This window comes from Giraffa tippelskirchi, chromosome 12 (assembly GCF_054371585.1).
Source record: "Giraffa tippelskirchi isolate mGirTip1 chromosome 12, T2T-mGirTip1v1.2.pri, whole genome shotgun sequence".
NCBI classification, from domain to species: Eukaryota; Metazoa; Chordata; class Mammalia; order Artiodactyla; family Giraffidae; genus Giraffa; species Giraffa tippelskirchi.
Window position 1 is genome coordinate 24,053,288 of NC_137286.1, and position 26,781 is coordinate 24,080,068.

Below are 26,781 nucleotides of genomic sequence, written 5' to 3' on the forward strand. Positions count from 1 at the left end.
TCTCCTTGGTGGCCTCTTGCCATGGTTTACTATGACTGTGAATGCCAAAGGTTTTGTGGCTTATTTTCGTATTTTTGAACATATATATAGATAGAGATATGAAGTCTGGTGCCATGCTGACAGACATTTGTCTGGAATTTGTATGTTTTCTAAAAGTTAAGGATGATTTAGGAGTCTGAGAAGTTGGAGAACTTTTCAAGTTTATCTGGCTTTTGAACCTTCTGCATCTCTATTTCCTATTCATTAGGCCAGAAACTAGCTGTCATAAAGCAAGGGTATTTTATCTGGGGTCAGAAAAAGTAAACCCGGGAAACCAGTGAATTAGTGACAAGGTTTGTGTTAGTTCCCTATTTGGTAACATGACTGAAATATATCCCTCAGTTATCCTTTAAAATCTTGAAAGGTAGAATTACAGGCAAGAGAGTCAAGTTGTCAGATCAGTGATGATAAATCACAAAGGATGAAATCATTCAAAAAATGTTTGAGTGCCTGCTTAGTGCCAGGCATTGTGCTGTGGGGAACCATCAACATGTAAGACCAGGATTCTACCTTGACAAGATGATTCTAGTAGGACAGATTGGATGCACATGTAAAAAAAAATGTAATTCAAGGGAGAAAGTGGTATATGTCATGAGAGATACAGATAAGGTGGTCTGAGCATTCAGAAAAAAAGAGCATGTCACTTCCAACTGATGAAATCAGATAGGAGATAGGGGAACTCAAAAGAAAACTGTAAATTCTAATTGAAGGGGAGGTTATATGTGGTCACTGTCCCCTGGAGCTGTTAATATTAGATTGAACTACATGAAATGGCTGGGGCAGGGAGAGGGTTATGGGTCAAATAGTCAGATATTGTCAAATCTGTATAACTGACCTAGTAGAACTCCACTTTGTACCCATGGGCTTTGTGATTGTTGGGGTGAAAAGACTTCGTTCAGTATGAGATGAATAAGGAGATATGTCTAGCCAAGTTTAAAATAACATTTAATACAAAGGATGGCACTGAAGTTAAAATTGGGGAATAATATATGCTTGGAGTGGCAGTTGGAAGATGGCTTTGTTTCTAGATGAGACTGAAGTATCATTATTAACGAACTGTGTGTGAAGCCAGAAAGTAATCTACCTTCTTTGTGGTCCTCAGCGACATGGTGGGGTCCTGCGGATATTTCCAGAAGGGAAATCATTCATAGCGGATGTGGAGCCCATTTTTGACAGACTGTTGTTCTTCTGGTCAGACCGCAGGAACCCACATGAAGTCCAGCCCTCCTATGCGACCAGGTAACAGCCAGGGCCACGACTGCTCTTGAGAAGCTTCTTGGACAAACCCCAGTTCCCAGAGAATTCTCAAATGTGTGTTGTTTACAGACAAGGGACCAACCATCCCCCTAAGCAGAGAGCAAACCTGTTTGAAGTCAATAAAAATTAAAGGAGAAACTGTGGCTTCTTTAGCATATAAAGTCTAACATCGGTTTCAACTATTAACAAGTCGTTTTCCATTAAGTGAGAGTCTCAGATTCCAAATTTCCCAGAGTGGTTTTTTTTCTCTTCTCTCCTTTCTTGCTCACCACCATCCCTTTAAAAAAAAGCCTAATGTTGAACTATGCCTAGAGAATGTTGGCGGCCACATGTCAGGAATCCTATCTGGTTAACTCTGGATGAGTTTACAAGCTGCTAGTTGCAAGCAGAGAAAAACCCTTGAGAATAGAAAGAGGAACAACATTGTAAATCAGGTATACTCTAATAAAGTTTTAAAAAAGGGTTAAAAAAAAAAGGAGGTTCAAAAGGGAGAGGATATATGTATACCTATGGCTGATTCATGTTGAGGTTTGATAGAAAACAACAAAATTCTGTAAAGCAATTATGCTTCAATTAAAAAATAAATTAATTTTTAAAAAAGAAAGAGGCATCTGTTCTGACTTCTTTTCCTTTTTCCCCTTTTCTTAACTTAAAATTGGATTGGGTTTACTGTACCCAACATGTCCCAACAATTGAATTTTTCAGACTTCTTTCTTTAGATTACACATGGGAAGATTTTTTTAGAGTAACTGAACAATTTAGTATTGTTTAGTATTAATCTAGAAATTCTTGTACGTGTGTGCTTAGTCATTCATTTATGTCCAATTGTGTGACTTCATGGACCGTAGCCCTCCAGGATCCTCTGTCCATAGAATTTTCCAGGCAAGAGTACTGGAGTAGGTTGCTATTTCCTTCTCCAGGAGATCCTCCCCACCCAGGGATCAAACCTGCATCTCTTTCATCTCCTGCACTGGCAGGCAGATTCTTTACCACTGCACCACCTGGGATGCCCAGAAACTCTTGATATAATCTTAATTTCAGATTCTATCTCATTTGTGTCTGTTTTATGGCAAAGCTGTAAACCATGTGGTATTGGAGCGCTGTGGGGTGCAGCTTGAATTGGGAGTAACAGTTGGGTGCAGGGAGGAGCGAGGTTGGGTAGAAAAGATAATGACTAAACCTTAACAAGACTAATGAAATTAAAATCACAGGTGTTAAGTGCTTAAGGTTTATGTGTCCCCCTTCAAAAGTGACAGATCTGAGCCCCACACAGAGTTGCCTATGAAATGTCAAACTGGGATGTGCCCTAGGTGAGCAGATAACTACTTCTCCCACCAAAGCCTGTTTGTGGCTTATTAATAGGGTACAGTAATCCGTCCTTGTCATTTGTGCAGAATTTCCTCGTTCTTTGCCAGTTCCTCTATGACTAGGGTCACAGGGGAAACCTTAGCACCACGTATTGATGGGAAGCCTTTGGAAAAATTCATGTCCTATAGAAATTCCGGTAACTACTACTAATAATGAAACAAAACTTTTTGGAAACTCATGCATAAAATTACTCCTGTATAGTCTATCCCATAAATGAGACATAGTAGAAAACTTGACAGTACCAATATCCCATTGCTTCTTTGCCTCAATGTCCAAAACTAAAGAAAGTCAAGAATTTTAACTGTCCTGTTGTTCGATAAGTTAGTCTTCAAAGCTTCAGTCCTCGTCTCTGTGCTCTCCCCACCAGCTTAGGTCTCTCAGGCTTTAGCTGAATGACTCGCTTCTAGCCCTTTCTTGTGTAGTTCATCTGGACCTGTTATTATTTGTTCAATTGCCTTTCCCCTCCCTGCTAGAGCCTGAGCTCCTTGAGAAAGAGGCTGCTGTATTCACAGGACGGTTTGAATTCCCACCGCCCAGAATAATGGGTGGTGCATACTTGGAATTCCTTACATGTTTTATTACATTTAAATAGACTTGAAACCAGAGACGTTTATTTTAAATTAAAATTGGGATGGACTTCTGATAATAGGAAAAATTTTAAATGTTGGCTTTACAAATGTCTGTTATGTGAAATTTATAGTTTTGTGGTTTTTTTTTTTTTTGGTCATATTTTTAAACCTCTTTTCTAATATCTGCTTATCTTTCACAGATACGCCATGACTGTTTGGTACTTTGATGCTGAAGAAAGGGCAGAAGCCAAAAAGAAATTCAGGAACTTAACTAGTATGTGTTTGATAACTTTTTATGACTTTTGCTCAAGTCAATCCATGATTTTTATTTAAGTTTTTTATGTATATGCTAATGTACTCTGTTCAATCTCAGCTATCTATCTATCTATACACACACACACATATATACATAAATGACATCATGACGGACTTAGTTCTGAAACCCTGGCCTTAGCTCTGCTGGAAAAATCAGAAAAAAATGCAAAGGACATCCTTTGTGAATGCCCACTGACTGTGGGACAGTTTATAATAGATGGGATATGGTTAACTTTTGATCATTAATATTCGCTCATCAAATATAACATTAAATTTTGCCCATGATTTTGGCACATTACAAAGGAGATGCAATGGAACCCAACCACCATGGTTCATTTATTATATTGGTATGGGAATGTGACTCTCAGTATAAAAACCAGGCTCATGTAATATAAACTGAATATGACTTAATGTCTTTCCTGTCCCCTCCAACCAGTATTATAAGGCATATTTTCCCAAAATATATTATATTGAAAGACATGTTGTGAATAGTTTGTGAGAAGGTAAATTCCTGGTCTCCAAATGTGGGAATTGTTACATACAGTATCTCTTTCTTGAAGAGTCACTGTGTTTATGAGCATATTAATCAAGAAAAATTAATCTAAGACATCCTACAGTAAACTTGTTTGTAACATCGTGTAATGTTACATGACCTATTGCATGTAACATCATGTAATAGGTCATGTAACATCATGATCTATTTGAACAGTCTCCCTAGCAAATACCAAAGAAAATACATTGTTCTAAGCTGCATCAGGAGGTCCTTTGTTCAGCTTTGTTCATGAGATGGGAAGCATTTGCTGGAGGTTTTAGGGGTGATGTTTGTGCCATGAAGTTCATCAGATCTGGCTCCTTAACCTCTTTGTTTTCTTTTCTGTTCCCAACCCAGGGAAAACTGAACCTGCCCTTACTGAGGACTGACCCTGCTCTGAAATCCGCTGGCCTCATTCACTTTTAGTAACAGTTTCTGAATTTGCTTTAAGAGTTGAGATCCAAAGAAGGCCTCTTCTTCAGTGACTCGGTGACAAGGACCCCCCCCTCCCCCGCCCCCAACTGCTTGCATCACTCAGATCCCTGTCTCGTGTATGGTACTTTGTGTTTTCCTGCCAAGACTGCACCTACCTTCAGACACTCTTTTTGCCAGATGAACTCATTTGCTAACTCCAGAAATACCTGCAGACAACCTACTTGGCCAGCGGTTTAATTGTTAGATTTGGTAATCCTGGCTATCAAAGCAAGAACCTGAAAGCATGGGCGAGGGACTGAATCTTACTTGCACTTTATGTACACTTTCTAATTTGAAAGGAGGAGGTTTGCAAAGAAATAAAATGGTGACAGGTGCCGCAGAGAGGCATCACTGAAGCCTTAACACAGGAAACAGAAATGTGTGTCATCTGAACAATTTCCAGATGTTCCTAATCCTGGGCTATTGGGGTTTCTGGAGAATTATCACAACCTAATAACATTATTACCTCTAGCACAGGCTGCTGTTAGAGTAATCAATTTCTAAGTATCCTGTGGGTGGACACTCCCTTTTCCTGGTCCTGTAACCTGTACTTGCTGCCTCTGCCCCATCTTGCTGAAATACAATTTTCTGATCAAAGATGACACCATTTATTTTCTATTTTCACTTCTTACATAGAGAACCTAATTCATTAACTATTTTGGTTGCTTTGTTGAAAAGAAATTTGAATTTAAATCAAAGGGGGAAAAAATCTTCCTGGTAGTTTAGAGCCAACAACCTCTGATAATGGTGTCAAAAAACCTGGGTCTGCTGATATACAATAAACGTGTACACTTTAAACAATTTGAGATTGGAGATGGAGTTGGAAATGTAGGCATTCCTGTTTTTCAGTTTTCCTTTTTAGTGAGCTCACTCTTCTCTAACGAAACAAGAAAATCACAAAAACTAGGCTGTATTCTAAAAAAGGTAATGGAAAATAAAACAAAAAATCCTGGAAAGCTACTTGAGTTCTTCCACATTTTCTGACCCTGGTAGCCTCTTCAACACTTGACTCTCCAGATCTTCTGTGGTTGGCAGTGTGGCCAGAATCATGGAGTTTGCTAGAATTGTGGGAAATTCTTCAGCAGTAAACACAGATTCCAATGCCTTACAAATTCTGTATGGAGCTCCTCTTTTATGAAAGTTACTCTGCTTAGTTTTCAATTCCACTTTCATATTTTTAAAACCCGTGTAATTTCTTGCTTGAAAATCCCATGAACATTAAGGGGCCAGAAATATTTTCTTTTTTCACTGACAGGCACATAGACTTGGCAAGAAAGAAGCATATTTTTGTGTGTCCGGTTTGGAAAATTTTCCAAATAATACTTGTCTTCATTCTCACAATTGCTCTATTTTTTTTTTTTTTTCCTGTAGTACTCATTACCTTCTAACTTACTATGTAAATTATTTATTATGTTCATTGTCTGGTATCCTTCCTCTAGAGTGTAAGCACAATGAAGACAGGGATTTTGTATTTTTTAATCAATGGAATGTATTCCTAGCACATAAAATAGTGCTTGGCATATAGTAAGAGCTCAGTAAATACTTGTTGAATAAACTCATTCTCCTGCCTTAGCGTTTTAATGGTTTGATTCATTTTCTCCATCTTGGGCAGGAAGGGCTCACTAGCATTTTTGTGCACACAACTTTCTCTTGTTGTTGACGTGTAAATTTAGGCTAAAGGTTATAGAAAGCTTTGGTCATAGTGTCCTTTCTTATCTGTTTACCTGTTTGTAGAGGTCATTGACCACAGTGAGTCTGAAGACTGAGGAGGATTCTGCCCTTCTGTGTCCAGGGACCATGGGAGTAACGTAAGAATAGCTTTAGACAGGACAGACTACATTCCTCCTTCAGAACAGTTTTGAAAAACTTCAGCAAGAGAGAAAGAAACAAAGTAGTTTATTAGGAGTTTTATGTTACCTATAATTGTAGGTAAGTTTTCTTCCATGATTATTAATGTCATGAGAATGATAATATTCTGAAGGAATATCATATCATTCCAATAGTATGCCTTGTATCTTTCATTTTAGTTAATATTTTTACTTGCCAAAAGATCAGACCTCATAGGCCTCGCTTATTCCTTCCAGACAAAGGTCCTATAACCTAATAATCTATGTATCAAATCAATTTTTAGTGCACTGATTTTTTTCCTGGGTGAATTGGAGTCCTGGAAAATACAACTAATAGTGACTGCTTTTTGCTCCTCTCTTTGACAGCCCACTTAGAAGAGGACTTAGCCCTGATGAAGAAACATTATTTAGCAAATAATCGGATCAATTTCTTTATATTCCTGGCAATGACATGTTACGTCACCTACATAGTACAGAGTCCTTGGCAGGAGATTAAATTTTGAACCAAAGATCCAATTTCATGGAAATAAAAAGTCTTACCTAAGTGCATTAAATAGATCTTCAGTAGAGTAGTTAATACCAATTAGCTGCTGGCCTGTCTGAATCATGAATTATCTACTCAGATATAATTTTGTTTTTCTTCTTTACATAACTCAGGAATTTTAGAGGCTGGGTCATCCTAATTTCTTTCAGTCCCTCGGTCTTGAAATTTCCTGTGATTTAGGAAGCAGTGATGGGAAGTGCCATACTGAGTCAGCAGTTTGTATAAAATAGGGGTTGGGACATGACAGGTACTTTTATATTTGATCAACTATGAGGACAAGCCCAGGGAATGTTCTTGGTAAAGTTATTTTAAATAAAAATAATACAAAATTGACTTAGCTTCAGTCTTGAATCTTTTGAATGGCATGAAAAGAGTACTGGTTAGTGAGGTGGTTGGAAACTATTGTCAAAACAGTGGAAATAGCTCGTTTCATGATGAAGCTGGTTATAGTTGAACACTTGAATGATATATGCAAGTGTATGTTTAAGACCCAATCTGCTTTCAGATCAGTCTATTCCTGTCCAAAAGTGATTTTTAATATATTGCTATCTCTGTGTTGATAGGTTAGGTCCTTTGAGATCCCAGACCTACTATGGCTTATCTTTCTTACATTTGCAAGGCCAGCGTCAAAGAAGTCCAAGTCATGATGTAGTGCAGCTGGTAAGATGACTCTACATATGCCAATAGCTCTGTTCCAGGCCTGTGCTCTGCGCCCTCACATGTTTGTTCTTTGCAGCCTCTGTCAACTCTTCCTCTTTTCAGATGAGAAAACGGTCTCAGAGCAGTTGGGTGGTTGTCAGGGGCTGTAGTCCAGGGGTTGCAAAGAGTAGGACACGACTGAGCAACGAACATATGACACGACATGACATGGGGTGAAGGAGTACTTCACTCAAAGCTTCCAGCTCCTCAGGGTTTGCTGTCTTTGGTGTCTCCTTCCTGCAGAGGAGATGCCAGACAAAAGAGCAGGAATGAGTGGAGTAGGGAGAGAGGAAGCTTTAAATGTTCGCTGCTTGATAGCTTCACATGAGGCTCAGGTTATCAACAAGGTTCTCATGCCCAGCATCCTAAAGGAATGTCAGTTATTCAGAAGAAACCACGTGAGCAGAAAACATCAACGCCGCAGGTGAATTCTCCCTTGTCTTTGCAATGGGATCTTCGCTGCATGCCTCCCAGGATCATGGAGGAAGTTGGGAATATGGGCAACATTGGTCTCTCAGGCTAACCCTGGGTATGAGCTGTGTGGGGCATACCATCCCCCACAGAGCAGAGTTAAGCAGTGTGGACCATCTGGAAGAGAAACAGATTGGGACTTCCCAGGTACAATTTGGAAGCCTCCCAGCACGCCACAGTGGATGCAGTGCATGGCGACATTTGGACAGTGTCCACGCTGCTGTCCTCATGTCCCTAGGTTGATGCCCTCTGAGGGGAGGAAAGGCAACCTTTTTTTTTTTTTTTTTAATATACCTAGCTTTCCAGTTTAGGCTTAAGGCTGAGATGTCAGCATGGTTCTATTACTGACAGTTCTCTATCTGATATGTGGAAATCAAGGGAGGAAGCTAGACTAGGCTCTGTCATCATAGGGAATTCTCATCATCCCTTCTAAGTGACATTGAGTGGAAATTCTGAAACATTTTTAATTCTCCGAAGCTCTTGGATAGTCTCTTATCTAATCTTTTTGAGTTGCTTGTAGAAGGATGTCATTTTCATTTCTTTAAAACACAGCTCTTTTGCCTATTTAAATACCCTGAAAGACTATGAGTGTTGAAAAAAGCACCAGATTTCTTTCTTGAATCCTGTTTGTTTGACCTTTGGTAAACTTAGTATTGTACTTAGAAAAGCTTTCCTTGAAGTAGTTGCTGCTTGTGCTCCTGAGTGCTGAGATATTTCAGAAATTTTGTAAAGACCATTTTGTGATTCTTTTTTTAAAGTTAGAGGGACATCTCAGATAGGGAATGCCTGTTGTGCTTTATTGTCACAGTTTTGCATACAGATTTTAAGAGCAGCTGTGGAACAAAATTCATTATTTGCACTAGGTTATTAAAAATTAATTTCACAGGTAGTCTTTGTTTTGTGCCTATTTCTTGAGGGAAAATGGGACATCCCTTATGATGAATGCCTGGCGGATGTAGATGTAGAAGATTCGGGACTTCATGTATCATTTGTAATGGGACTGCAGTGGGTGTGTGGTAGGCCAGTTTTGAAAAGGGCTGTGGAGCAGCCCAATTTCATGGCAAGTCTCAGAAAAGCTGTTGAGGATGGAGGGTGGGGTGGGGGGTGAGGGCTTGGGGGTGGCATGGTGGGGTGGGTTCCTAGCAGCCAAGGCCTGGCTGCTTGCTGCCAGCTTCCTTCATCCTCACCTGGTTTAAGCATTTACTATCTGGATTTTGAAAAATTCACTGAGGACAGTGTTACCTGCCATTAAAATGCTGAAAAGTAGGAATTGCCCTAGAGTGTTTTCCAAACACCGATATTTTTCTGAAAAGGTAACAAATGCATGTGGGGCAGGGGCATGGATGGGCAAAGGAAGCAATCAGTTTTTAAAAAGTACAGAAGGGAAAAAAGTCTCTCTTCACCAGAATCAGCCCCTTGGCCAGTTTCTTCTGTATCCCTGGAGGGTGACCGCCTCTCCTGGAAGGTCAGCACCTCCTGGGAAGCCCTCCTCCCGCAGCACGGGCACGTTTGCTGGGTCATTTCCTCCTATTTTTATGCTTATTCATCCTGTGGCCTGTGTTCTCCTTAACATGCAGTTTTTTTCCTCCATCCTCCTGGGGGAAGAGATAACATTCTCAGGACCTAATTCTCATCTGATAAGTTTTATTTTTAACCAACTTCTACATCCTTTCTTCTTCTTATTTTCATGGGCCCCCTGCACTTCTCGGCCTTTTCTGGCTTTCTCAGAAGGGGACAGCAGAACATTGGGGTACCGTGTAGGGTGCCAGGGTTTCTCCCATCCCGTCCTGGAGCTGCCATTTGGGGTACTGGGCACCTGGCTCGTTTTCGAATAGCGGGGAGACTTCCCTCTGCACCAGGTCCTGTTCTCACACTTCCTTCTGGGCTGTCTGTAGATTTCCTTCTGTCAATAAATTAATGTGATCTTGAGGAAGGAAACACGCTTTAGAAAACTAGACAGCTGTGACTTGCGGCAATTAACATGGACTGAGTCACCAATCAGCGGTGGCCTTGCAGCCACTTAAGGCTCCCACAGTGTGACAAAGTCATGACTTGACAGGATGATTCTTGGATTGAGATGAATGAAAGCAGCCAGGATCCACCCAATCGAAGGGAAAGGTTTTATTTGGCTTGGTTTGTTTTTCTGTCCTGAGCCCTCTGGCCCAGGCTTTCCCAGACAAGTATGTTAGCAGTAATTGTGACCTTAGCTATGTAAGCATATATATTCTTTTTCTTCTTTTTGACTTTTGACCCAACCCCTCCCCAGATATGACTAAATATGGTTATGGCTAAAAGTTTTCCAACTAACACTAGGGGAAAGTGGAAGTTTTGAACCTGGGGAGGGCGATGGAGTTTGTGTTCCCCAGAGAGGGTTGTGCATGGGAATGCTGTCCCAGACTTGAACTTCATGGCCTCCAACTGCAGTTTGTTCTCCATGGACCGGTTGCCTCTCAAGCATCTCTTGGCTCTGCTGTGCACTGTGTATACAGTCACTAAGCGTTTCTTATAACCCTGTAATAGGCGCTTAGAAACAAAACTAAAAAGAAAGAAAGGTCGGTGATGTAGCTTCACAGGATAGAACACAGTTATCAGAGGATTTAAGAAACAACGAATAAAATACAACCACTTGATCATGGAGTACCAACCAGGGTCCCAGGAGGAAATGGATGACACTTACAAATTAGGATAATTGTAGGAGAGTTAGATAAAAAGACTTTTCACCAAGGTGAGGAGCAAGTAGGGGAACCATAAGAGAGAGTGCAGTACCCAACGCTCTGAAGCAGGTGGTACCACTCCAGACTCCAAGACTTGTAGGTGGGAAAGGGGAGGAAACTAACCAGAAGCGAGAGGCTTCCTGACAGGAGCTAGGACCTTCAGTGAAGGAACCCAACCAGCCCATGGGACCTTGCAAGAAGGGAGCTGGGTAGTTAACACCCCACCTCTGGCTTTTCCCTCGTCAGAGCTGCTGAAATGCACCTTGGGCTAAGCACATCTGTAAGTCACCAGTCAACTGCCCACTGACAGAAGGCCACAGGTCTGGTCAGGCTTCTGTGGCTCAAAAGAGGGGCATAACCTAGCGAGTATGGAGGGGTAAAACAGAGATCAACACAACAGCATCCAGAGTTTTCCACGGTCCAGCCCTATCTCCCCCCATAGCCTAACTCTCACTACACCAGGACTTTTCTGTTTTTCAAACAAGTGAAGTCTGGCTCTGCCTCAGGGCCTTTGCACTTGTTCCTTCTGCCTAGAGTGGTCTGCTTCCACCGATCTGCATGGATAATGATGGGTCATTTAGATTCTGGCTCCCTAAAGAGGATCTCCACCCCAAGTGTTCCCCCACCTCACCTTCCAGTCATGCTATCTCACGGTCTAGTTTTATTTTTACATTGAGGAGAGTAATGGAACAGATTTTAACTTAAAATGTCAATATTTACTGGAAGTTTTATTCTTTGCAATGATTTAAGCTTAAGATGAAAACCAGATATCAACTTTCGGGGGTACTTATTTTTACAAAAGTTGCCTGAAGTTGTGGAAAAATGTTTGGACATCCCTGAGAGAGCCTGAATGCTCTCGGGGGCTATTTGAAGGAGCGAGTGGTCCTCTTCCTCTGCTGGAGGCTGTGTGCCTGTGCTTTTTACCACAGCTACCACACTGTACATGTGTGTTAGTCGCCAAGTTGAATCTGACTCTTTGCGACCCCATGGACTGTAGCTTGCCAGTCTCTTCTGTCCACAGAATTCTCCAGGCAAGAATACTGGAGTGGGTTGCCATTCCCTTCTCCAGGGGAATCTTCCTGACCCTGGGCTTGAACTCCAGTCTCCTGCATTACAAGCAGACTCTACTGTCTGAGCCACCAGGGAGAGAACATGAGTTAGCACGAGTCAGGAGGTAGCCACCAGCACTATATTTCTTTATTTACAGGGACCTACATAATCTCCCCTAAGAGCTTCAGAGAGAGATTTCCTTCCTTCTCTACTGGCTACATCCTGACTCATGCTAACTCAAGTCCATGCAGAGCAACCCAAATTTGAAGAGACTACTTTAGCTCCACCTACGGACTTGGTTTGCGTGCCAGACCAGGGGCGATTCCCTTGTCTTTCTGAAGGGCCACACCCCACTCTTCTTGGGCCCAATCGAGCAGGGAGGGAGGCTTGCAGAGCCAAGTCTGGATGGGAGCAATTTGAAAACTATGCCACCCTGATAATTTATAGTGAGCTTTTAAGGCATCATTTCATTTAGGGAAGGGTGTGAAGCCATTCTCCATGGCCCTCATCCAACTCCCCTGACTAAAGCTGGTAACCAGCCCATGCCTGCTGGCGTCTGATGGGGCAGACCTCCCTTCTGATGAGTGGGGCCTCAGCCACGTAACTGTCAAGAATTTTCAGGACCACCCGTGCTTTTGAGGCTAGATCTGTCAGTTTTGGTCTGGAGGCCGGAATTTTGTTCCAAGGTCTGCTGCTGATTGAGGGCCCCCTTTCTCATCCAGGTAGTGCTCTGGTGGGGTCTGAGTTCCAGAGGAAATGTCATGGGCATCCAAGAGCAGGCCACGAATGGTGCAGGCTCACTGGACTAGCATAGAAGCCATGAGAGCAGCCAGGAGTGAGGAAACTCTCTCTTCTGCTCTTTCTCTCAGCTAAAGAGCTTCTTGACACCCTAGCTATACAGCTTTCCTGCTATATGACTTCCCACCTGTGGAACCTTCCAGCTGCTTTCAGTTTTCCAGTTCCCAAGGAGAGAATATGATTTGCAAGGCTCATCTTGTGGGGCCAGACCAGCAATCTGGATTGATTGCTCTGGGGGCAGGTGTTCACTAGTGTTGTCGATGGTTGGGGGAGCTAGGGTAGAATCCTTCACTTCCTACAGGCTGTTTCCAGCTGTTCTTCTCAAAAGGGCGTGTGGATAGGGCAGGCCCTCCAGATCACATAGCGGTCATATGGGCTCTTTCAGGTTCTGTGAAAGACAAGTAATTCCAATTGACACTAAAAGGTGAAAGCTCTGTTCTTTAAAAAATATACCAAAATGGTGGTAGGCTGTTGACTGGCCTCTTCACATGTGCCCTGACTTGTGAATCAGATTCATTGGGCTCTGAGAGCAGGGGCTGGAAGAACTAGGATCAGTCAGGGGGAAAGCACAGGAGGAGGCGAGGCCAGGCTCCAAAAGCTTGGAGGAGGCGTGTAGAAGCAGTGTCCTGCTGGCTGGGCAGCTGAAGGTACTTCTCCTCATCTTATCACGTTCCTGGAGGTGGGCCAGGTTCCCAGCTCACTTGACTCATTGGTAAGAGGGAAGCAGTGGATGAGTAAGGGCTGACCTTGTCCTAGCACATAGAGCTGGACCAATCAGATCATGGATCTAAACTCACAAAGGAGCCTGGTCTTGGGGGTGACCTAGACAAAGGAAAGTCACATGATTATGAAGTTTCATCCTCAAGGAGAACAGCCACAGCATGACCATTTCTTTTCCTATTAGACTCTGCTTCTTAAAAAAGAAAAGAAAAAAAAACAAAAAAAAACCCTTTACCATGGGTCCCAGCTACTACTTGCGCCAAATCCCAGCCACGTGTTTCTCTGGCTCCCATTAGCTTGCACTGCCAGGAGGGCATCATCAACAGGCCTTTGGAGGCTGCGTTAGCCACGCCCACCATCTCTAGAAGGAGTGGCATTAATAACCCCTAACCACCTGTAAGCCCTGAGTCCTTCACAGCTGTTGCTCCTTTTCTGAACAAACAGCTGAACTCGGGCTTGGAGGCGTCCTGAAAGGTCAGTGGATCCTCTCTGAGAAGCTCGGATTTCTCTCCACTCGTCACCAGTTCTGCCTTTTTTTCCCCTGCAAAACCACCGTCACCACAATTGAGCCAGACTCAGCAGTGTCTGCTACCCATAGGGTGGGAAGTGTGGTCGTCTAACTGCCCGAGGTCAGGACCCATTACTGGCCCTTGCTGTAGTGTTTCCATCCTCGGAAACACACTGCTCTGAGATCAGAGGAGAGTCTAGCTCCGAAGGTGAGCCTCTTGGTTTTGACATTTTGGGGGAAGCAGGGCTGCTTTTTGGGTGAAAAAACAGCACAAATGGGCAGGGAGTACTGTAAGTAGCCCAACTTAACCACGGGCCTTGTGTGTCTGTGAGTTGAAGGTGACTCAGAAGCCGAGAGCACTGGTGGGTTGGGGTCTGCCCGTGTGTTCATCCCCAGCATTTCACAGCGGCCTGGCAGGCAGTCAGGGGCAATATGGTGTGGTGAGAACAACATGGACTTTGGAGTCAGGCCTGGTTTGGAGTCCCAGTTCGGCTATTTCTACCTATACAGCCTCTGTAAGTTATCCACTCTCTGTGTGCCTCAGTTTTCTCCTCTGTAACCCCACCTCCACTCCCTCCAACCTACTTCCGCAGTGCTTCCTGTCCCCGTGGAGCTGGGCTCTTCCTGTCAGAGAGGTGTCTGTGCCCAGAGGACAAATGCTTCCTTCAGGAGGCACAGGGAAATTTCTGTTGAATTTGGATGTTGAGAGAGCCCCCGGGAGGCACTCCTTCAGTACTAGGGAAATGGGCCACAAAAACGAACCACAACACAACCCAGAGGGGACTCGAGTGGTTGACACACTCTCAAGGGAGGGTTAGGGTCAACGCTGCCAGAGGAGGTTTCAGAGGCATGTGCATGGTGGGTGTCTGGGCCTTCCCCTGGGCTGCACCCTTGGTTTCCTGTGCCCGTAATGAAGATGGACAGACAGCTCCCACAGCAGACCCCAGGCAGCGCTACTGGGACTCAGCCCCATTGAGAATGAGGGTTCAGGGTCAGGTAAAGAGCCCCCGCAGCTGTGGCACTGGCTGAAGGAAAAGGGGGTGCAGTGGACAGCGAGTAAGTTAGACAGTGACCAATTAACTGCCTGTGTTCCATCCTGCCCTTCATTGCCTTGATGATGGAGCTAGACTCCTTGCCGTCTGGAACAATGCTGAATTTGTCAGTAGAGGTGCTGGAGGGACACTGCAGGAGGAAAGGGGTGCCTGCCAGTTTGCAGGGTGCTCCTAATTCTGCTTGCCCCATGGTTGCCAGCATTAAGTGGAGGACACTCGGGTCCTTGCACTTCAGCCAGTTGGCATCGCCAGTCCCTGGCCCGTGTGCTCTGCCCGCGATACCTGACCACCAGCCTCAGCTCACCCACTGTGGACCAGCTCTGGCTCCAGCCATCTCGAGCTTCTCTACCACCCCGTGGGCTGCAGCCTTGTTCTCTGGAAGGAGATCGGAATCTCAGCCTGGGAAAGTTTGTTCTTTGCTTGGCTATTCTTCCTCAGCCCTAGGGTATTCTTTTTTAGTGTGTACTCCCTGTAAATAGTTCTTCGTGTTAAGCATCCATATATGGTTCCAAATGTTCAAATTCCCGTGTAGTGTCTGTCTCTGCCTGGAGTCTGACTGTGATAGAATTGATACTGGGAGCTGTCCCAGTAGATAGATGTCCGCCTCCCTTCTCCAACCATACACCCAAATGGTATTTGGGAATTTGTCTGGGCTTGAGTACAGTGCTCAGGTCCTTGCCCATGGGAAATGGGATGCCGGTAATACAGTGGCGTCACAGTTAATTAAGCTCTCACCGGTGGTTAACTATGATGCAATGTCAATGGAAGCAAATGCCTTGGAATCTCAAACAACTGCTGGACTGTTAATGGCGGTCATGATGATGATGAGGATTGAGATGTGGGGTGGATTGCGCTGAGGGTACTAGAGCGTTTACAGAGGGAAAATGACACACTCAGGTCCTTCAACTCTTAAGTCACGTCTGACTACAGAATGTCACAGAGCTTCTATTAAGCCCTTACAGGAATTATTTCTTGTTGCCAGAGGGCTGATATCACTGAAAGATTATACAAAATTTAATTGTGTGGGTGGTTGAATTATGATTGCTAAACTCATAGTGATGCCAAGTATCATGTTACAGATTAGGGCATTGACTGGGAAAGAACAGGATTCTGAAACTTGGACTGGGAACAGCTGGTTATATTCTGATAAAACTAACACTCTTGAAACTGAAAGTCACCCTGATTCCTTTGCCAGTAGAAGTATCTTGCCCGCTGATATCTGAAGAAATGAGCTTTCCTTTGCTGGAAAACTCCATGCCCACCTCATCTGGGGCAGATGCCTTGAAAGGAGATGTTCCTTCTCAAGATCCACCACAACCAGCCCTTGTTACTATTAGCCTGTGCGTGCAAGTCAAGTTGCTTCAGTCGTGTCCGACTTTTTGCGAACCTATGGACTGCAGCCTGCCAGGCTCCTCTGTCCATGAGGTTCTCCAGGCAAGAATACTGGAGTGGGTTGCCATACCCTCCTCCAGGGGATCTTCCCAATCCAGGGATTGAACCTGCATCTCTTGTGTCTCCTGCATTGGCAGGCGGTTTCTTTACCACTGGCACCTCCTGGGAAGCCCACTCTTAGCCTGTAACTAGAGTCAATTCTCTGCTTGTTCCAGGGACAGGATATACTAACATCTGGAAAGACCCAACTGACACACTAAAAAGACTGTAAGACTTTGCTAACCTATCAGGAGAAACCTGCAGAATATATAGGAGTGGATTTTAAGGGTGTTAAACATAATGTGGTTATGGATTTTCCTCTAATATTTTACAAGGTTTTTTTGCTTTATGTACTTTGAAATTCTGGGGATAATGGACAACTGTGACTCCTGGGATTTCTGTGGATTGTAATTTTTTTAAAAATAAGAACATCCCTCATTGTTTTCTCTTAGTGATTGTACACTGTTTTGTCAGAGATTAATACTATCCTACCCATTTTCTTTTAGTTAGCATTTTTTGATGTTTTTTCCATCCCTTTATGTCCATTTTTTTTTGCTGTTGTTTTAGGAGTGTCTCTTGTAAATAGCTCATAGCTTTGTTTCCCCTCACACAAGCCATCTGTTACTGTCACATGTTGGATTGACATGTTATGTTTTACCATGCTTCTTGTTTTCTTGTTTGTTCCTTTCCTGTTTTTGATCAATTTCTTGTGGGTTTGCTTTTGTTCTTGTTTTTTACTCTAGTGGTTCAGAAACAATACACTGTTTTTCTGCTAGCTAACCTTAAATTTTTGATGTGTATCTAAATATTCTATGCTCTAGCGTTAGCCAGAATCTGTTACTTCCTCTTGTACAAGATAATGTTTGCATGCTTTCACTCCCTCCTTCCTAATCTCAGGTATTATTTCTAGGATTATTATTTTTCCCTGTAATAAATAGCTTTTAGAGATTTTTTTCTTTTCTGTTTTTTAATTGCTTTCTTGATTGCCATTGTTTTTTTGTACTGGCTCTCTCTTTTGGACTCTTTTTTTTTTTCTTTAGCAAGAGTTATCCTTTAGTATTTCAGGAGGTGTTTGTGGCTGCTAAACTTTGGGTCCTTGAATGTCTCAATTTCTTCCTCATTTGAAAGCTATTTTGGCTGCTTGGTCTATTGATAACAGAGATATAGGCTAAAATCTTTCACTATGAATGTAGATTTTTCTATTTCTTCTTGTAGTTGTATCAATTTTGGTTTATATATTGAAGCCCTCTTATTTGACATAAACATTTTGAGGAGTTTTTAATCTCGTCTTTGTAAATTGAACTTTTTGAAAAATTATTGAGACAACTCTTCTTTCTGCTAATGCTTCTTGTTTAAAATTGGTCTGTCTGATGAAGCCATCTGAGCTTTCTTTTTTTAATCTTCTTTATTTTTAATCTTTTAATATCCTTAGGTTTAAATGTAGCTTTTATGCACTGCATATCTAGTTGGATTTTCTCCCTTTACCTAGTATAACAATATTTGTCTTTTCAATGAATAAACCTTAAATTTTAAATTTAAATGAATCTTAAATTTTAAATAAACCTTAGTTAAATTTTCCCCAATTTTTTATTTTTCAAAACTTTAAGTCTGCAGAACATTCACAAGAGTAATAATAAACATCAATTTGATTCACCAGTTATTAACACTTTGCTGCACTGTGAATATGTGTATATACAAATGAATATATAATTTTATGTGTATTTATTTATATATGTATACAGACACATATGTGCTTCTTTGAAGTGGGTGAGAACTGAGCCTTTATCTCTTAAGAATATGGACATTGTCCTACCATAAGACAATTATCCTCTAAAAATTTAACATTTGTACAATATTATCACTTAATATACGGTCTTGGTTCGGGAAGAGCCCCTGGAGAAGGAAATGGCAACCCACTCCAGTATTCTTGCCTGGAGAATCCCATGGACAAAGGAGCCTAGCAGGCTACAGTCCATTGGTTTGCAAGAGTTGGACATGACTTAGTGATTAAACCACCACCGCGTTCAGATATGCCCAGTTGTCCCAATAAAGTCTTCCAATGTTTTTCTCCCATCCAGGACCCGATTAAGGGTCAGGAACCACGTTTAGTTTTCTCTATAGGTAGAACAGTTCCCCAGCCTTTTGTTGTTGTCCTTTTGTTTTCTTTTTTTTCTTTCTCTTTTTTTCCTTTTCCCTTTTCTTCTCTCTTTTCTCCTTTTTAAAGGTTCTACCGCACTTATTTTACAGGACATCCCTCTGCATATTTGGATCTGTCTGACTAGATGTTCATGAGGAGGGCCAGGTAAACATTTTTGTCAGAGGTGTCCCCTGCTGTGTTCCCCTCAGTGTGATGTGTGAGGGGTGCACAATGCAGTTCGTCCCATTATTACTGATGCTAAGTAGGTTAAGGTGGATGTCTGTCAAATTTCTCCACATTCTGCCCCCCAACTATCTCTTACCCCATATTTTATCATTCACTGGTGATTCTACTCATGTAAAATAATGATTTTTCTATTTCTGTCATTCTTCCTACACCTGTTAGTAGGCACCTACTTGAAGGAAAACTTCCCTTTCACTCCTCTTTGCCCCATCTAAAATTTTAAAGGAAATTTTAGAATCAGTGTATTTATGAATTATTTTGTTTATTCAGAGGTATAATCTAGTCCTGTCGCTAATTGTTTTGAAGTTTAGATACTCCCCGATTTGATCATAGTGACCTCCTTTAAGACCCTGGATTCCATCAGTTTTGAGCACTTTCAATCCTTTTCACTCTCCTGAAAGCAGGCATTTCTCTGAGCCGTCCCGCTGTTCCTTTGTGTGGCGAATAGTATTCAAAGCTAAGGCCCACTGCCAGGTGTGCTCCTTGGTGCAGAGATGTGATTGCTTCCAGGCGCTTCCTGTGGAAAGAGCTAAAAAATCTCCAGTTTATACTGACAGTGCCTCCAACTTCATCCTAACTCCATGGGGGTGTTTCTCTCTTCTGCCTACATTGGCTATTTGTACCTCTTTGCTCCCTCAATGAGAACTTGGGTTTCCAACAGTATGTTTGTTCAGTCCTGCAGGACACTAAAAATATTTCATAATTGCTTCATCAACATAAAACTTACTTTGTCTAATTTAAGATTTGTTTTTGTCCTAAGACTGAACTCTTTCTTTGAGGGTGTATTGTCAGTGTACTGTGTTCAGAATTTTTTTTTTTCTTCTGGGTAATTATATATTAATGTGATATATGGTTTTGTTTGTGTCTAAATTCAGTGTTAAAGTTTTCCCCATTCTTGTTTCAATCTATTTTTTGAATATATAAAAAATAGACATGGTTTAAGGCAAAATTCTATTAAAAGTCTGCTTAAGTCTCATTCCTTTCTCTATCCCTTCCATCCCGGGGATACCAGGCTTGCCACCCCTGTAGGCCATTGATTTTAGTTCTTTTTGATTAATTTTGCAAAAATAAGTATGTATATTCCTTTTTGCCTTCTCTTCTCATATAATTTTTGCATCTTGCTTTTTCATTTAAGAATATATCCTGAAAATCACGCTATATCAGCTCACAGGGAATTTCTTTATTCTTTTATACATGTTTCAGTTCAATTAAGTACAAATTTAATTGTTTTATTTGGGCTTAACTCTGACATCTTATTTTGTGCTTGTACTTACCCTGTTTCATTGCATCCTTTTCCTTCATGTATATCTTAAATTATTTTAGAATTCCTTTTTGCCTCTACTAGCTTAGACATTATACATTCTTTTTCTATTCCTTTTAGATGTTATCCTAAAAATTGCAACATGTTCAATTAATTGGTAACTACCCTCCTTCTGGAAAATGCAATGACCTTTCTATATTTAAAACCTGCAAGATCTAGTTTATGCTTTCAGTGTTTATTTAGATGAATTCATAAATCCTTCTCACATCTCTCATCTTCAGTTTGGGTCATATTTGCTACCTAAAGAGTGTGTTAGATTTTCCTTTATTTGGGCGATAAATTCTGTTTTTGTTTTCTAAAATTACCTTTATTTCACCTTCATTTTAGAAATGTTTTCACTGGAAATGGAATTCTAGGTTAACAGCAATCTTCAATATACAAAAAGAAAAGATCATTTCTACTGTTTTCAGTCCTGTTACTGTTAATTCGACACTTCTTTTAGGAAAGTCTGTTGGAGCACCAGTGTCATCATCTGCTCTCTATTGGATTTTTCTGTGCTTCAGATAATCCAGTCTTATTTATTCTACACAGAAAACCTGTAAGATAAGCATTCTAACCATTTTGTAAATGGTAATCCTGACTTTCCAAGAGATTGGGTTACTTCGTTAAGGAAATGCAAATCAAAACCACAATGAGACACCACATCTACTAGAATGACTGTGATTTAAAATTATTAAAAACAGAAAAGAAAAAAAAATCTGGTTTTTCTTAAACTTCTTTGAAGAGTAGCTCCTTTGTCTTTGACTATCAGCAGTTTTACAATGATTTGTCTAAGTGTGGACTTGTTTTTATTCATTCTGACTGGAATTCATAGAACTTCCTGAAGCATCTACATCTGCTTTATTGATTACACCAAAGCCTTTGACTGTGTGGATCACAACAAACTGTGGAAAATTCTTCAAGAGATGGGAATACCAGACCACCTCACCTGCTTCCTGAGAAATCTGTATGCAGGTCAAGAAGCAACAGTTAGAACTGGGCATGCAACAACAGACTGATTCCAAATAGGGAAAGGAATATGTCAAGGCTGTATGTTGTCACCCTGTTTATTTAACTTATATGCAGAGTACAGCATGAGAAATGCCAGATTGGATGAAGCACAAGCTGGAATCAAGGTTGCTGGGAGAAACATCAATAACCTCAGATACGCAGATGACACCACCCTTATGGCAGAAAGTGAAGAAGAGCTAAAGAGCCTCTTGATAAAAGTGCAAGAGGAGAGTGAAAAAGTTGACTTAAAACTCAACATTCAGAAAACAAAGATAATGGCATCTGGTTCCATCGCTTCATGGCAAATAGATGGGGAAACAATGGGAACAGGGAGAGACTTTATTTTCTTGGGCTCCAAAATCAGTGCAGGTGGTGACTGCAGTAATGAAATTAAAAGACGCTTACTCCTTTGGAAAAAAAGCTATGACCAACCTAGACGGCATTTTTAAAAGCAGAGACATGACTTTGCCAACAAAGGTCCCTCTAGTCAAGGCTATGTTTTTTCCAGTAGTCCTGTATGGATGTGAGAGTTGTACTATAAAGAAAGCTGAGTGCTAAAGAATTGATGTTTTTGAACTGTGGTGTTAGGGAAGACTCTTGAGAGTCCCTTGGACTGCAAGAAGATCCAACCAGTCCATCTTAAAGTAAATCAACCCTGAATATTCATTGGAAGGACCGATGCTGAAGTTGAAACTCCAATACTTTGTCCACCTGATGTGAAGAACTGACACTTTTGAAAAGACCCTGATGCTGGGAAAGATTGAAGGCAGGAGGAGAAGGGGACGACAGAGGATGAGATGGCTGGATGGCATCACTGACTCAATGGACATGAGTTTGAGTAAGCTCCAGGAATTGGTGATGGACAGGGAACCTCGGCTTGCTGCAGTCCATGGGGTCGCAAAGAGTCGGACATAACTGAGCAACGGAAGTGAACTGAACTTGAATCAGAATTCATTTGAAAAATCCTCAGCCATTATCTCTTCAAATGTATTCTCTTTCCCACCCTCTTCTTCCTGGGGTATTCCAACTGAATGCCCTTGATCTCACTTCTGTACCTCCTCTTTCTCACCAGTTCTTTTGCAGTTGCTGTTTGTCTCTTCAGGCTACATTCTGGATAACTTCTTTTGGTTTTTATCCCTATTCATGAGTGTACCCGATCTGCTATTAACTTATCCACTGAGTTCGTAACTTTGGTTATCATATTTTTAAATTCTAGAAGTCCTGTTTGGTTCTCTTTCTCATTTGGTAAAAGTCTCCTTTTCCCTGTAGATGGAGCATATCTTGCAGTTCACTAAACATAATAAACGACATGCTTTTTATCCCTTGTGGATCTGTGTGTGTCAGTGTGCACATGAGCACACGTGCTTGATTCTGCTTTTCTTCTTCCTGGTAACAACTTTAGTGTCCGTCTTCATCATTAATTCTGGACTACTGTATTTGGAGCTATCTCTAGAAAAAAGTGGAGAACTAGAACACAGCTAGTCTTGCAGGAAGCATTCGAGTTTGCTTCTGCATGGCACAGGCGGGCAGTTCTAATCCAGGACTACCCTACTCTTGTTGCAGAGAAGAAGCCAATTCTGACTCCATGTTGGACCTGTTACTTTGACTTGCTTTTCATTGCTTTTGTTATTATAATCATACAGAATGGCCTGCCTCAGAGAATCCTGCACCTCCCCCTAACTGTTAAAGTGCCTCTGTTCCAGAACCCTGTCCACCTATAGATGGCAGGAAGGAAGAAATTAACACATCCCCTCTTTGAGACTTGCCATTCTAGGAGACGTTTGCGAGATTAATGGCTTTTTTACTTTGCCTCCTCACCTCCCCACCATCTCTGATCTATAAAAGAACCTGGCATCCAGATTGTGATAAGATGGTTATTTTGAGGCACTAGCCTGCCGTCTTCTCGGTGAGCTGCTTTCAGAATAAAGTAATTTTCCTTGCCTCAACAACACCTTGTCTCTTGGATTCATTGGCCTGTCGTGCAGCGGGAAGAGCGAGCTTGGACTCGGCAACACTCTTAGTTCAAGGCTTGAGGTCTGGGTCCATTTAGAATGCAAGATCTTATAGAGGACCTGGATTCCTTTAGTTCATCCTCACCTTTGGGCCTCAGGCTTGTTGAGGGGAGAATCTCCCTCTAGACCTCCACCTGTTGTGAGTCTGAGCTTTGACTTGTGTCCCATTTGCAGCCAAAACTCATTCACATGCAAGTTCAAGTCTAGTGGGAGCAACAGAGCCCTCCGGACAAAAGTGGCTTCTCTGCTTATTTATCTCTGGAGTTCCTTTGGTTCCGGTTATTTCTAACTATGGTGTTAGCTCCTCTTACTTTTAAGAAAGATATCTGCTTTTCGTTTATTTTTTAACACTTACCCAGAAATTTTAGTGTTTGTTTTTGGTTTATGTGTGTGTGTGTGTGTGTGTGTTTGGCCATGCTGGGGTCCTAGGTCCCCAGCCAGGGATGGAAACCCAGGCCCTCAGCAGTAAAAGTGCCAAGTCCTCTAGGGAATTCTAGGGACCTCTAGGGAATTCCTAGTGTTCATGTGCGTGTTTTGTTTTCAAGAGGGCTTGTCCAAATATCCAAACCCATTATTACAGAGAACCTGAAGTCGTACAATTTCTTCTGATAAGGTACTTCTGCCTACTCTTTTGAGAGCTGGGTATTTGTCAGTTTTTGGTCTGCAAATAACCATTTTCTTATTTTCCTGTGCTGTGTGCATAGAGCACATATAAAATGGAAGAACAAAGCCATTCTGTGCCAGACACCATATCAAGTGCCTTACAATTAATTCGCACCACAACCCCAGGAAATGGTAGAATCTGTGGTGGCTATTGTTTTCCCACTTTATATAAGAGGAAAATGAGGTTAAATAACTACATCAAGATCATAAAACAATCTGGTGGCCAAGCCGTAGCCTCAAGTCGAGATCTGACACCACAGTGTGGGCTCTTAAACACTTTTTCCTGCTGCTGCTGCTGCTAAGTCGCTTCAGTCGTGTCCGACTCTGTGCGACCCCATAGACGGCAGCCCACCAGGCTCCCCCGTCCCTGGGATTCTCCAGGCAAGAACACTGGAGTCGGTTGCCATTTCCTTCTCCAATGCATGAAAGTGAAAAGTGAAAGTGAAGTCGCTCAGTCGTGTCCGACTCTTAATGACCCCATGGACTGCAGCCTATCAGGCTTCTCCGTCCATGGAATTTGCCAGGCAAGAGTACTGGAGTGGGGTGCCATTGCCTCCTCCGAAACACTTTTTCCTAGAGGCCCCCATTTATAGCAATTTAGCAAGCTACTGTAATCAAAGTCATTAGAGACGTAATCACTTAGAACTCAATTTTGACTCCATATGCACAAACCTAATTTTAACTCAATATGCACAGATGCTCTAATATTTGCAGCATTGCTAGTCAGATCCATGATTCACACCAGTCCTTAGCTTGTGTCGATGTATATACAAGGGGGACTTCCCAGGGGGTCTAATGGCTAAGACTCCATGCTCCCAATGCAGGGGGCCTGGACCAGATCCCTGACTGGGGAACTAGATCCCACATGCCACAGCTAAAGATCCTATGTGTCCCAACTAAGACCCGGTGCAGCCAAATAAATCAATAAAATATATATATTACAAAATATATACATGAGTCTACTTGTCTTACCTAATATCATCCACATAGACCCTGGTAATCCTTGGCCAGGGTAATACTATTTCTTTTATTTTTTTTCCCTTCTCCCCACTCCCTGCTCCAGTTTTTAGTGCAAAAGGCGGGAACAAACTCATTTACTGAAGTCTGCTGTCATATTGCCATCTTGTGTTAACTAGCCTATTTTGTTTTAATATAAAAAGATATTAAGGCTATGAATTGCCTGTATATGATACTGGCCATTCTCATGGGTTTTTATATTAAATTACACAGTGTAGTGGTTAAGGATGTATGTCTTAGAACCAGTCTATGTGCTAAGTCGTTGCAATCATGTCTGACTTTTTGCAACCCTATGAACTGTAGCCTGCTAGGCTCCTCTGTCCATGGGATTCTCCAGGGAAGAATATTAGAGTGGGTTGCCATGTCCTTCTCCAGGGGATCTTCCTGATCCAGGGATTGAACCCATGTCTCTTATGTCTCCTGCATTGGCAGATGGGTTCTCTACCACTAGCGCTACCTGGGAAGCCCTGGTGAACCAGGAAGACCCAGGCTGCCTGGGATCAAATTCCGCTTCTGCAGCTTACTATCTATATAATCTTAGGCAAGCTTTTTGACTTCTATGTGCCTCTGTTTTCTCACCTGGAAAAATGGAGATCAAGGCATCTACCTGTTAGTGTTGTTGCGAGGTTTAAGTGTAAAGTGGTTAGTGTTTGATGTACAAGTTACAATTAAGTACTTTCGCTTAGTAATTTTTTTTCAGTACTTCCGAATAACCTCTAACTTTAGGTTTTTTTGAAGGTTTTTAAAAACTTCAAGTTGTTTGTGTGCATGTACTGTTTTTGTTTTTTACTTATTTTCAGTTTTATTGCATATTGTAAATCTTAAAAGTATTTCAGTAATCTAATGCCTAGACAAATTTCACCCTAGAGTTGTGTAAGAAATTCTATTTTTCTAAAGAATACAAAGTTTTCGTGTTCCTATAGATGTCCTGTTAGTTTTGTCTATTAAACCATATCCTGGGAGGATTTGGTGATGAGTTTTTATGGCAATTGTTCAAGGGTGGGGCTGCTGATAAGATTAGGGCTCAGCTAGTCTCTTGACAGCTTCTCTGGTTTAATCTGGCCTCAGATGATCTTCTCTGTAATGGAGAATGCTCACTCCAGTTCTTGGGGGCTTTAGTTCTGTAAAGAGCTCAAAGACCTTGTCATGTGCATTCCTTAAGGAGGAACCAGGACCCTGCCTCAAGGCTGAACTATGGTTTCTTGGCTGCTCCTCCCTTGTCTCAGCATTCTGTCCCTTCTCTGATCAGCGGTGTTTGAATCTCCTCTTTGAGACTCAGGGAAGGTCGTGTAGGCTGGAGTCTGCTCCCTACACACAAGGAATGGGGAACATGGAAAGGCTTCTGGGTCCAAGATCCCCACAGGTTCCTGTTTGGGTTTAAGTCTGTTAGTCACTCTGTCGTATCTGCCTCTTTGTGACCCCTGGACTGTAGCCCACGAGGCTCCTCTGCCTGTGGAGTTTCTCCAGGCAAGAATACTGGAGTGTGTTGCTATTTCCTTCTCCAGGGGATCTTCCCAACTCAGGGATTGAACCCAAGTCTCCCGCATTGTAGGCAGATTCGTTACCATCTGAGCCACCAGGGAAGCAGAAATTCTCCACAATATCTCCAGATATATATATTTTGGATTTAGTCTCCCCTCACCTTTTTTTTTTTTTTTTTAAAGTACTGCTCTTAAGTTAGGTAGTTGATGACTTCTTCTCATTTTGGCTCAGTGAAATATTTTTCTATTCAATTGTCGCCTTTCCTTTCCTTTCTCTTATAACATTTTTTTCCCCCCAGAATCCCTGAGAGTCAAATTTTGGCTTAAGGTTAGGAAGCTCTTGGGACTTCCCTGGTGGTCCAGTGGTTAAGACTTTACCTTCCAATGCAGAGGGTGCGGGTTTGATCCCTGGTCAGGGAGTTAAGATCCCACATACTTCGTGGCCAAAAAAAATGAAAAACACAAAACAGAAACAATATTATAGTATATTCAATAAAGACATTGAAAATGGCCCATTATCGGATCTTTA

At 42.0% G+C, this 26,781-nt stretch overlaps 1 protein-coding gene and 1 long non-coding RNA gene across 5 annotated transcripts in view; both read left to right on the forward strand.

The window, feature by feature from the left end:
- EGLN3 (egl-9 family hypoxia inducible factor 3) overlaps positions 1–6,123 on the forward strand; it is a 457,661-nt gene extending 451,538 nt beyond the window's left edge. For all 4 annotated transcript variants that reach the window (XM_081547999.1, XM_081548000.1, XM_081547998.1 and 1 more), the window contains 3 exons: positions 1,142–1,278; positions 3,434–3,507; positions 4,438–6,123. In XM_081547999.1, coding sequence (XP_081404125.1) covers positions 1,142–1,278; positions 3,434–3,507; positions 4,438–4,469 — 243 coding nt within the window. In that variant the 3' untranslated portion in view covers positions 4,470–6,123. The remainder of the gene's footprint in view (positions 1–1,141; positions 1,279–3,433; positions 3,508–4,437) is intronic.
- Positions 6,124–13,534: 7,411 nt separating this feature from the next.
- LOC145528856 (uncharacterized) overlaps positions 13,535–26,781 on the forward strand; it is a 176,222-nt gene continuing 162,975 nt past the window's right edge. Inside the window, exon 1 of the long non-coding RNA XR_014070741.1 lies at positions 13,535–14,113. This is a non-coding gene — a long non-coding RNA (uncharacterized LOC145528856). The remainder of the gene's footprint in view (positions 14,114–26,781) is intronic.